The sequence below is a fragment of the Strongylocentrotus purpuratus genome, unplaced genomic scaffold (assembly GCF_000002235.5).
Source record: "Strongylocentrotus purpuratus isolate Spur 01 unplaced genomic scaffold, Spur_5.0 spur5_scaffold_7, whole genome shotgun sequence".
NCBI classification, from domain to species: Eukaryota; Metazoa; Echinodermata; class Echinoidea; order Camarodonta; family Strongylocentrotidae; genus Strongylocentrotus; species Strongylocentrotus purpuratus.
Genome location: NW_022145613.1, coordinates 23,970,174 through 23,983,451, shown reverse-complemented (window position 1 = coordinate 23,983,451; position 13,278 = coordinate 23,970,174). Strand labels below are relative to the sequence as shown.

The 13,278-nt window shown below is 36.1% G+C and overlaps 1 protein-coding gene across 1 annotated transcript; it reads right to left on the bottom strand.

Annotated features, from left to right (window-relative positions):
• Nucleotides 1-200: 200 nt before the first annotated feature.
• Nucleotides 201-3,134, bottom strand: LOC115919944 (metallothionein-B). The gene is made up of 4 exons (XM_030974679.1): nt 3,002-3,134; nt 2,312-2,398; nt 1,396-1,507; nt 201-705 (listed from the first exon to the last, which is right to left on the bottom strand). Exons 1-3 carry the CDS (start codon nt 3,030-3,032, stop codon nt 1,428-1,430), a joined length of 198 nt encoding a protein of 65 aa, XP_030830539.1. The 5' UTR covers nt 3,033-3,134; the 3' UTR covers nt 201-705; nt 1,396-1,427.
• Nucleotides 3,135-13,278: the final 10,144 nt, after the last annotated feature.

Genomic DNA, 13,278 nt, shown 5'->3' with positions numbered 1-13,278 from the left:
GAGGCTATTATAGTTGTTCTTTCACCCTTTGAGCTTCTTATGTAATCTCCATTCTCCCCACATTTCCTCTGCAGCACTCAATTCTCTAAATTACACATCTCTCTTTTCTTCAAAGTACCGCAATAAATCTACTTAATATTTCCTCAGTATATACCATCCCAAATAAATCATAAGAGAAAATAAGCAATCCATACTGAATGTACATTGTAGCATTATTTAAATTTAATCATAGGTGAGTCTCGAACACATTAGTAATGTGGAGTTGGCGCATTACAAATACGCTATATTATTATTATCTTCATTCCAAATTTGACAATTTGATAAAAGTTAGAAACAGACTGAAGAATTTACAATACAGGGCAGTAACAAATGGAGAAAAATTCTATCATGGCAGCACAGCTAAAGCTGGGGTAATAATCTCCAAGTTTGGAAGCGCTTAGTGATTCTAATAAGCGCTATATAAAAACTGAGTATTAGTATTATTATTACTGTCGGCCTTAATTAATTACTGTTTTTTAAGTAGTCCTATTAATGCCAATAAGTCTCATATTTTAGAAAAAATAAAGTTTAAATTAATTTAATATACATGTACAACTATCTTACAACAAAAATATAAAACATCGGGTCGAAAGTATATACAAAGTCATGTCTGCTTGGAGCATGTTGGCAGATGCGCTGAGTGACTTCATCAGCTGTATGCTCAATCTGTAGAAGAGAAACAGACACGGAGAGAAAAAAAAAATGCTTGAAAATGTTTGTACGAAAAAATATGAAAACACAGAAATAGTCAATGAATTTGTTCCGGTTGTTGAAAAAAATATACAAAAGTCATGAAAGACAGGAAGGTCTATACATATTGTCATAACTTGCAAAGATTTTCTAATTGGCCTTTTTTATATATCACAATGCAGTAATGTCAATCTTATTTTTTGTGTATTACTTTATTGACATTTTAATGAACATTAGATCAATATTCAAATTGATTCATTGACAATTGTTCCATTTCATTTCATATGAGAGCCGCTCCGGATATTGTACATATTCTTTTAGTTTACATATAACACTAGCATAATTCTCTTTAATTGAAAGTACTACGCACCAGTTGCTGTCCTAATGAAATTCATGCAGGAGAGGAGTTTTTTAAACTAGACACAATTCCATAACAGAAGTAGCAAAGCTAAACTTTGACCATCTCTGGCAATAACAGGTGAAAAATAGCCCTCATAAATAACACATTAAAACTTTGCCTCTAGCTAAAGATATGTCAGACACAAGGAGCTAAAACAGAAGTTCTATTGATGCAGTGCACATTTACAGTCTTACACTTCAAACCCTGTAATATCTATTATGACTGGCAAACGTTTTTTATAGCCATGAACATTAATAAAAACTCACCTGCCATCCCTATAGCAAAGGGCCCAGCTCATCTAGCATGGACAGTTCCCCTCAGTGCATGAGCAGCCGCTTCCACACGTGCAGCCATCAGCACACGTCTTGCATGCCGCATCTGTGGACAAATAAAATAAACCAAGTAATAACATCAAATCAAAATGTCTCTACTCTATTGTTGGTATAACTGTAGTTGAGTCTCCATAGACTGATGTAATAATATGTAGACTACACAGCAGGATATATAATGGGCACAATTGGTCTGTGCCCCTCATTTAGGCATACATGGAAAATTCAACCCCCCCCCCCCCCAAAAAAAAAAATAAAAAAAAAAATATATATATATATATATATATATATATATGTATATATATATATATGTATATATATATATATATGTGCAGGCACACATTTGTGCCCAATTCACTTGGCAGACCCAAAATTCACCAGGAAAATGAGATAAACATGTTTTAAACTATTTTCAACATCCTTTTCCTTAAGCTTGTCAGTGATTTTTAAAATAATTTAATAGGTGACAACAACAATAAAACCTAGGAGATGTGAAATTCATATCTCCCTGACAAATCATATAGACCTGTATCTTGGCTGTCAATATTTTTGTCAGATCCCCCCCCCCCAAAAAAACAAACAAACAAAAAACAAAAACATGGATACCGGTACACCAGAATATTGATATTGAGCACAAATAATCATTGCCATTTTGTCTGACATTTAAGCCTGCACCCATTTAAAGGTGAGAGTATAAAGAAATTTAAAAAACGCATGAGCAATTGGAACAATTTTTTTCTATGAATATATAAATACTTTTAAAAGCCTTGTGTAAAGACTTTAGTATAAAAATCCTTAATCACTAGGAGGCACTTTAATTTTTAGGGTTCACTGAAAATGATGAAAGACTCACTTGAGCATTTTCCACAGCAGGTTCCATCCTTGCAGCATTTGCCAATTGTACAGCAATCCTGTCCCGTGCAGGCACACTCATTTCCCTCTGTGTTCAGAATTTAAAAAAGGAGACAATATAATAATATAAAATATAAATTATAATAAAAGTAACAACAATTTTGAAACCACATATCCATCACAAATGCATCAGTGCTTGTTGGTATAAACTGTTATTGACAAAACTGTAGATGTAACATAAATGAAGCAACAGGCAAGAAAACATGACATAATTCATTTGTCACATACATTTGGAACACCGTTGAATGCAAAATTTCCATGTACACATCTACACATTCGACACTCATTTTGGGGTCTGCAACTCAGACTAAATAAATGTAGATTGTACGTAGTACTTACGTCTCATTAGCATAATATATATATTCATGAATAGTATCTAAGAATGTATATACCCTCATCCACTTCTACCTAAATATTTGCCTCGATGAATAGATATTACGTAATTCTGTGTAATAATCATATGATTGAAAGAACGGACCCTATTTCGCACCGCACTGTCTAAGTTGAAGATAGGCTGCATTGTGTGTCGTGATCGGGGGCCTCTCATGGCCGTATCATAATCGAGCAGTTTGTTTCTAGAAACGCTACACCGTACACGGTATACGAACAATGATTTCGACTTTTTACTTACCCTTGCAGCAGACACACTTGACGTCAGGCATGGTGATGAAATTGATCTCGTGTTGTACGTTTCAGAAGGTAATGTAAATCACTCTCGATGATCTGTTATCGCTTCAGATTGTGACAAAACACTGGTGAAATTCTGGTTTTTATGTGTTTTCACTCCAAGATCCGTGTGCAAAAAAATAGGTAAACACACCACGGATAACGAGCTGGACAACCTGTTAGGGGGCGTCAACATTTCCTTTACGTAGTGACGTGCGCAAACCTCTACAGGTTCCAAAAGATTGCCTACCTACCTAGATCGAGTTTTATGCACACCGCTAACACGGTAGGCAATCTTTTGGAACCTGTAGAGCTTTGCGCACGTCACTACGTAAAGGAAATGTTGACGCCCCCTAATGAATATGCATTATGCTTGTGCCGACACGGCGTGTGTACTGTCCGTACACGCTGTGCATGCATATCTATCTAGGCTATGACAGCACATCTGCACTACTGATTCAAGCAAGAGAATATAATTATGTATTTCACTACACTTGTATTGTTTTGAATACATTAATTGCATCTATACTTGCATCAATTAAGTTAGTGCATTTCTATATTTGTATTGTACTGTTGTGACTTCATACTTGCATCAATATAAGTTGTTGCATCTAACCTGTTCCAAACTGCATTTTGCGTGTCCCAAATTTATATCTTTGTCATGGGTGCATTGTTTGCATCAATCAAGTTATTGCATTGTACATGTTCCAATCTGCATTCTACGTGTTTCAAAATTTCTATCTTTGGGTAATTGTATTGTTTTGCCTACACACTCCCATCATTCAAATTATTACATTGTACATGTTCCAAGCTGCATTCTACGTGTTCCAAAATTTCTATCTTTTGGTAATTGTATTGTTTTGCCTACACACTCCCATCTTTCAAATTATTGCATTGTACATGTTCGAAGCTGCATTCTACGTGTTCCAAATTTTCTATCTTTCGGTAGTTGTATTGTTTTGACTACACACTCCCATTATTTAGGTTATTGCATGGTATATGTTCCAAACTGCATTCTACGTGTTCCAAAATTTCTATTTTTTAGTAATTGTGTTGTTTTGCCTACACACTCCCATCATTCAAATTATTGCATTGTACATGTTTCAAGCTGCATTCTACGTGTTCCAAATTTTCTATCTTTCGGTAATTGTATTGTTTTGACTACACACTCCAATTATTTAAGTTATTGCATTGTATATGTTCCAAGCTGCATTCTACGTGTTCCAAAATTTCTATCTTTGGGTAATTGTATTGTTTTGCCTACACACTCCCATCATTCAAATTATTGCATTGTAGCCTATATGTTCCAGCTGCATTCTATAATACGTGTTTCAAAATTTCAATCTTTGGGTAATTGTATTGTTTTGCCTACACACTCCAATCATTCAAATTATTGCATTGTACATGTTCCAAGCTGCATTCTACGTGTTTCAAAATTTCTATCTTTGGGTAATTGTATTGTTTTGCCTACACACTCCAATCATTCAAATTATTGCATTGTACATGTTCCAAGCTGCATTCTACGTGTTCCAAATATATCTTTGGGTAATTGTATTGTTTTGCCTACACACTCCCATCATTCAAATTATTGCATTGTACATGTTCCAAGCTGCATTCTACGTGTTCCAAATTTTCTATCTTTGGGTAATTGTATTGTTTTGCCTACACACTCCCATCATTCAAATTATTGCATTGTACATGTTCCAAGCTGCATTCTACGTGTTCCAAAATTTCTATCTTTAGGGGATAATATTGTTTTGCCTACACACTCCCATCATTCAAATTATTGCATTGTACATGTTCCAAGCTGCATTCTACGTGTTCCAAAATTTCTATCTTTGGGTAATTGTATTGTTTTGCCTACACACTCCCATCATTCAAATTATTGCATTGTACATGTTCTAAGCTGCATTCTACGTGTTCCAAAATTTCTATCTTTTGGTAATTGTACTGTTTTGCCTACACACTCCCATCATTCAAATTATTACATTGTTCATGTTCCAAGCTGCATTCTACGTGTTCCAAAATTTCGAAACAACGCCTGACGAGGAGACGAGAGGATAAACTGCATGGTTATACTTTTTACTCGTTGTTCCACACGAAATGCAAAAAATTGAGCATGGACGTATTAAGAATATTGTTATAATTATATTGTTTTCTCAAATTTCGCCTTCCCTACCCCAAGGGGGAAGGGGAGAGGGGGAGGGATACAACTATGATTATGATCTCTTTTCTGTCATACTTTGAGATAAAGATTTAAACACCTTAGAGACTAGAGGGGGTTGGGTTTGCACTCGAGTAGCGCTCGCATGCTCGCCCTCATTATTGCACACGAATAATAGTTTGAATATTCAATGTTATTTAAATACGTGACACGTACAGTATTAAGTGCGGGCAGTTTTTCTGAGTTTGGCTGGCTTGAATCATGTGACCGGCCTTGTGTGGCTTCTAGATGGATAAATAATGTTGAACTGCTCTTGTTTTCTAAAATTCGCTGAATAACCATACAAAAATAAACTATTTATAATGCCTGTATGTTATGGATCACCATTTGCAAATAGGCTTCGGACTGTATGAAAGACACCTAAATATTCTAATGCAATTCCATTTTATGCAGGTAGGAATAATAAGTTATTCGGAAAGAGGGTAGTCATGTTTAATCTTTCGAAATTTAATGGAAGTCTCGACCGATTCCCTCTATTAGTATTTTGAACCTGGAGTAGGCCTGGAGTATATGGCCCCTCCCGGTTATGCCAACCCTGTGAAGAAATACAGAAGCCTTCTGAGGAATTACATTAAATATAGTGTATTTGATTTGATTGATTTATTTATATACCAACAGCAACAGCAATACATTTCATACAGTAATTTACATATACATCTAAAAGAAGAGAAACTATTGGTTGGTAAAAGGGGCCAGATAATAGCACATGTGCTAGTCGAGCCTAACCCCTTAAACAGCTAAACAAAGTATTTTGGTACAAATCAGTTTAGAGAACGTAACAAAACAAAAAAAATAATGAATTTACTTTTACAATCGATACTTAAAAAAACCAAACAAGAATCAATACTCAACAATGTCTTACAATAATCAAACTAATAATGTAACATATGAATTATGAATGGTGTACACTTGATATTTCATTCATGACTTGTTCAACAAATGACTTGTAACAGAATTCCGAAACCTGTTTCTAGACCTTGTCAATCTGACATCAACAGGTAATCTATTCCAAAATTCACAGCCCACAAAAGACAATGAAAATTGACCTTGTGTCGTTCTTAATTTTGGAAGACGTGATTGTCCACCTTCTTTTTGTCTTGTGGAATAACTATGTTCTATAATGTCACAGTACTCTATCAAAATATGATGCAAATAACGGTCATTGACTAGATCAAACATGAAAGTAGAAATGGATAAATCATGTGATTTATACACATTTAGGATTCGCAATCTTTTAAATAATGGATCTGAAGGAGTTCTCCATTCACTAAATGTTATAGCACGAACTGCCATTTTCTGTGAATATAATATACTTCTTAGGCTAGTCTTGTAAGTGCTCCCCACACCTCTATTCCGTAAGAAAAGTGAGTACTATTCATGGAATATCAGTATTACTGAAAAGTGTCTGGACGTTACCATTCACAGTATGTATCAAATATAAATAATTTTATTGTATGTTTGGAAATTATCAGGATTTATTGAATTGTTGAAATTGCTAATCATAATCAGAGGTGGCACTCCCGAGGGGCACGGTGCAACCGCCAAATTTGTTCAGGTAGCCTCAAAATGACACTATTTACATAGGAAATGTGCCCCCATTTTACTTTGACAATTGCCCCTCTTCCTTTGTAAGAAGTGCCCCTTTCCCTTCTAATAAGTGCCTCTTCGATTTTGACATGTGCCCCATTTCCATTTTATTAATCGCCCATGTTCCATGTGATAAGTAGGCCTACCCCCCCCCCCAATTTTTGTAAATAAAAGCCCCTTATCTTTCTCATAAATGCCCTTTTCAGGCTGATAAATTCCCCTATTCACATCTGATAAGTAGGCCAACCCATTTTTTGTTGACAATTGCTCCTTTTCATTTGCAATACGTTTCCTTTTTCCATTATCATTAATGCCCCTTTTCATCTCTGGTAAGTGCCCTACTACCTCTGAAAAATGCCCCTTCACCTCTGATAATTGCCCCAATTCACATCTGAGAGGTGTGACACGTTTTACTTTGACTTTGTAAAAATATTAGCAGCTGCATGAAATCACATAGAATACATCCGATTTAAAATTTCTCCTAAAATGTGCATTGTTTTCCCCAAATCGACCTTCCAGTAGGCCCTTCAAAAAAAGAAGCCCCTCCCCGACTCGCCTTTATTGTTGATATAATTATGTTAATTATTTGTTAACGTTTTGTTATAGTTTGTCATTAATATTAGATTGTGCTTAAACTCATCAGGATTTGTTTTAACCTGTATAACCTAAACTACATAAAGTACATGCGACCTTAAAGATCTATAAATGTTTATTTAATATTTAGATCATCAGACCTAACTCCGAAAATGATATCATCCCTGATAATGTGGAGATTAATGAACATCAATCCTCTAGAAATTAAAGTTCTTTGTATTTTTCTGTCATTTATGAACACAGGAGCGTCGAAATTTGCACTCGAGCCACAGCTTGTTTTGTGGTGCCCCGAGTGCACACAATAACATAATGAATATTCATATACCGCACCACGCCCCCTTACTATCCTTGTATAGATTATAGAGCAGACCTGTGCGTGCGGTCTCACGTTCCGAGTGCATAAAACTAATAATGATTAATGGAAATTATACAGGTCACGTCTGCAATACAAAACACATTCAACTATTTTGTATCGGCTACTTTAACTTGTATTGTCAAAAATAAATACATAATTGACGCAATTCGTACAAAATATTTATGAGGGGGCTTATCACAGGGTCTTATCTGCCAGACTATCCGCTCTGCACACGACACTAATACTGCGGATGGTGCACTCGGTGGTCTACAGATGTAGTCTTTAACTAAGGCACAATCACCGAAGTCTCAAATTCTGAATGATCATGAGAACAGTTAAATTTGATTTGATATGTCAGTCTTAGCTATACATTTTCATTTCAATTCAAAGTCATTTTCCTCTTTCATCGTGGGATAAATCTATCAGAGCATGCATGCGGAATTAGAAATTAGGATCTTCTCAATTTTCTGGAAAAAAGGAAATATAGATTCCGGTAGTATACTAATATGTTAGGTTATCAGCACTTATTTTCCATCTTTCTTACATTTCCTGGTTTGTGAATTGTAAGTGATGTTACCGTTTCTGTTCAATTGAGCTACATTGACTTCTTTTGCCACTTGCAAATCTTTTGTAGCAATATTATTATTGCATTCTCTACATACGCTTATTGCTTCAGCTTTAGGGCGTACATGTTCTTAAGAAAGGAGACGTTATAAATTTTCTTCTATTTATTTTCATTTTTATTTTTCTCATTATAAGGCATATTATTATTATATTATTTATTTTCATTATTGTATTATAAAAGACTGGCATGGGCTTTTCTCTTTGCTACTATGTACTATTACTCCCTTTGTTAATAAACAGGAGTGTTCATAAAGTGATATTGAAACATCGTTTTTGTTGTTGTTATTATTTTTTATATCATTACCTTATTATTATTACTACTATAGTAGAAGTACTGATCATGGGCCATCTGTATGTGTATGCGATAAAGACTATACTTTTCAGTTTATGCAGTTTTGCACACGGTCCCAAATGGACTTGTCCATAGTCTGCAACTACAGACCTGAATGTTGTTCTTAATCCAATGAACCCGTTTTGACCTCCTTCAACAAAATAATACCAAGCGCTTTGCGTCTTGGTTCATATTTCATGCAACATACTTGTATTTGTATTTGTACTTTTTTTTGGGGGGGGGGGGGGCTAATTTTCGTTTCGCTTTGTTTGCTTGCTTGTGATACTTTTTCTGATTCATATTAGTGCATTACTGAAATTGAGCGCCGTCAAAAAGCTATATTTCCAATCGACTACTTTTCCGTACCCAATTCCTCCGTCCATATATTTGAATGGATAGCAATGTTGCTCTAACTAAGATTATTCTTTAGAGGAAAGGGGGTTTTACGTTGACAATATAAGTAAATCTTTAGCAGTTTTACACACTAAAAAACCTTAACTTAAGTTCAAAAAGAGACCGTGGTTTATCGTAGTAAAGATCAGTTACCACTGGGCAGGCGCGTACACGGGGGGGGGGGGGGAGTTAACCCCCCCCCTTTGGTATTTTTTTGTGTGTAAACCCCCCCCCCCTTGGATTTTTTTTTTTTTTTACGCGACAGTAGGAATATACAGTTAGAAAGGGGCACTTTAATATCCAAAAGCAATTATTAGAAAGGAAAAGGTACACTTATCAAAAATAACCAGGGAAACTTATCATATTTGAAAGGAGCACTTATCAGAAGATCTGTGAAAAGGAGCATTTATAAACGGGGGAAGGGGCACTTATTAGAAAAAAGGGGGGTACGTAATTATCAGAAGGGAAAAGGGAATTTGGTAGAAAAGAAAAGGGCAACTGTCCAGTAAAAGGGGGCACCTATCATCAAAAGGGAAATTAGAAAGGAAATGGGTACGTGACAAAGAAAAAGGGCCATTTTTCAGAAGTGGCGTGGCCTCTGCCTATGATTGATATGATATGTCAGGACAACTTAACTGTCCAGACACACAACCTGTGGGTGTACGCCTGTGGTTTCAACGCCCTCTTTATGGTTTTGCTAAAAAAAAAAACAGGGGTTCGAGTTCAGATGTCATCTTACTGAATTCAACAAAATGGAGATTAGTAGCAACACTGAGATGAACGGTCAGGAGATACTAAAGATGTATATCGAGAGTGGCCTCCATGCTGTAGGGAATACTCGGATTCAATGGAAGGATAGTGCTATGCATGGGTGTCGATCCGTAATTGATACCTATTGTTCAGGGGGATGATCTATTCATTCACCCCCCCCCCCTGAACAATAGGTATTACGTAAGGATCGACACCCATGGTGCTATGTGTGTCAGCATTGTGACGCTAGTAAGCGGAAAAAAGACGTTCCTCATCCATAAGAGCAGTGCCAAACATCACGCCGAACATGGAGTAATAACATTTATTGAAGAGAACATGAAAAAAATAAGCTCAGTGAAGATTTTAAGTAAGTATTCACCATGTAGCAATTCAGGTGTCCACTGTTGCAGCGAAATTCGAGAGATCAAGGAAAAGCTGATGAAGGGTGATGGTAAGGAAATCAATTTTGAGTTGGTCTTTGCGGCCCTTTATAAGATAAACAGACCATCTTGTTTGAAACGAGGTTGCTTTAAGGGCAATGTAGGTGGACATAACCCTACAGAAGAAATCAGCAGCAATGTCAAAAATCTCGTTTCACTCGGTTCAAGTATCAGAAGCTTCGAAACAGGCGATTGGGCCGAGTTAATAGAGCTCCTAGCCAGGCCCCTGGGAACGATTTTTTCACCGGGAGTGCTCAGGGTCCTGGGAACGATTTTTTTCACCGAAGCCGCTGAGATATATATATTGCGAAATTTTCGCAACGACTCAGCCAGCCGTTGAATAAGCGGGGGGGGGGGGGGGGGGGGGGGGGGGGGGGGGGGGTAGGAGGTCATTTTTTTTTCTCGCACAATATCTCTATAATTTGAAAATTTGTTTGATCGGTATTGGGGTGGGGTAAGGTCTGTCATTTTTGGTCACCAATTACCACAATTTCTTTATTTTTTATATAAATTTTTTTTTTTTAAAGCTTCGAGGGGTAATTGTATATGATTTTGTGAAAGAAACGTTATAATTTCGTATATATACAGTTAATATATCATACCGAAAAAATTTGCAGGGGGTGCTATGCCCCCCCTGGAAAAATTCCGGGGGTGCTGCAGCACCCCCAGCACCCCCGCTTCCCAGGGCCATGCTCCTAGCTCTTTGGGATGCTCCGCGTGGGGTGGCAAGGGCTGGTCTGGCAGCAATCCGGTTCGGAGACAAAATAATACGGCCATTGGCGCGACTTTGAGGACGCCGAACTCAGGAGAGACTTTGAAATTTTAAAGCATCGATTACAAGGAGTAACGAGAGTTACAGAAAGTTCACTGCGCAACATTGAAAAAGAAGTTTCTAAGATAAAAGAGGCTTTAGCGAAGTTACACTAGATTTTTTTAAAGACTATAGGGGCACAGGAGGGGGCAAATTCTGTAATTAAACAGAAGTATCAGGATTTATCGAGGCTTTGTATTCTTGCAATATGATAGTCATAAGACAAATTTTTAAAACACGTGAAGTCATTACTATAATAATAATGAATATCATGATAATGGTGATGATAATAAATATAACTACTACTTCTACTACTGTACTACTGCAACTAATTCTACTGCTGTAACTATTACTATATGATTATCATAATGTTATTGATAATGATATCACAAAATGTGTTAGTCATAATGATGACGATGATAGGCATAACAATAATAAGAATGAAATAATGATACCACACCTAATATTAATAAAAACGATGCATTACGTAAATTAAAGTCATAAACAAAGATGAAGGACATCTCGTATGCAATCAATATATATTCAAAGGAACCAACAAAACCAGTTCGAATCTAACATAGTTATGCTTATAATGACTGTTATGTAAAACGTATGTCAATTAAATGTGCAAATGGTATTGTGGAATGATGATCAAAATATGTTATATTATACTATCATAACAATGTTTCGGTTTACTGAAGAATACAAAATCGTTGCCATGTCAACGCTTCTGGCAATTGCATCCACCACCAAATTCATGGCGAACAGCAGTTAAGGATAGGAAAGTCATCTGGGTTACACAAACAAAAAATAAAAACAAACTAACAGAAAACGAAATAGGAGAGAGTATATTTGCGATGTATTATTAGCTTAAGCGCATTATCATTAAGTTTTTAAGCAAAGCATACCTCCTTGTTTGTATTTATGGTGTTGTCAGAGCAATTTTTAGGAAAGACATGACTATATCCGTACAAAAATAATTGCTCGACAAAAAAATGAGCAATTTTTCGATTACACTTGTAACCAGCCTTCTATTTGCTTTGTATGAATAGGAGATTATTAAAAACATTCCTCCTTTTGGGATGTTGATTGCGAAGTTTATTTGTTCCATATATTAGAAGAGATGTTAAAGGATCCATCTTAGAGCCAAACAACATGCTTAGGGGAGTATACTATTATCACTATTATTCAACTAGAATCCTTGCAAGGTGTTAAGAATATTATTTGAGGATGAATAACGACAAAAGACCTTAATTTGTTCCTATAGAAACAGACAGAGTTGTGAAAGAGTTGGGGGGTAAGAGGTCATTTTTTTTTTTTTTTTGTCCCAAAAAAATCGCAACGACTCAGCCGACCGCTGAATAAGCGGGGGGGGGGTGTAAGAGGACACATTTTTTTGGGGGGGGGGGTCTCGAAATTTGAAAAATTGACATTTTGCTCCGTTTTTTTTTTTTTTTTTTTTTTTTTTTTTTTTTTAAATCCAAAAGGGGGGGGGGGGGGTGGGGTTTTACAGAAATTTAGGGGGGGTTTACACACAAAAAATTACCAAAGGGGGGGTTTAACCTTAGGACATTGTATTCGTTTAAGAAGGCAGTTAAAACTATGTTATTGTCTAAGTATTGATCCTGTCGTGTGTAATTGTACTGTATTCATGTTCGTGTGTACATTGACTGTATATTCAACAATGATGTGTAATCGTCCATGACCTAACATCGTTTAGCCATTCATGAATGAACCTGCATTTAATCAGCAGATGTACGAGATTTATTGTGTTAATAGGGACTTTTAGATTCGCACGAAGACAATGGGGATTGCTACGATCGACGTCCTTTTAATGCACTGCCTTGAATGGACGTTGAACAGTCCACGCAAATCTAAAAGTCCCTATTACCAACGCTCCTTTCCTTTTCTTCTCTGCAAGTCAGTCTTTTCTATTTGTATTTGTTATTGTTGTTGTAACTAAGTTGAGTGCTGCGGGCACGTCAAGCTACTTTGCTTATTTCTGTAGCCCTCCTGCATCTAATGTATGTTAACTATGCATTCAATATATTTGTTTAAATTCGTTTATTATCTGTATAAAATTATATACACTTAAAATATTGTATCAAACCATATTATGTTCATGAAAATGTA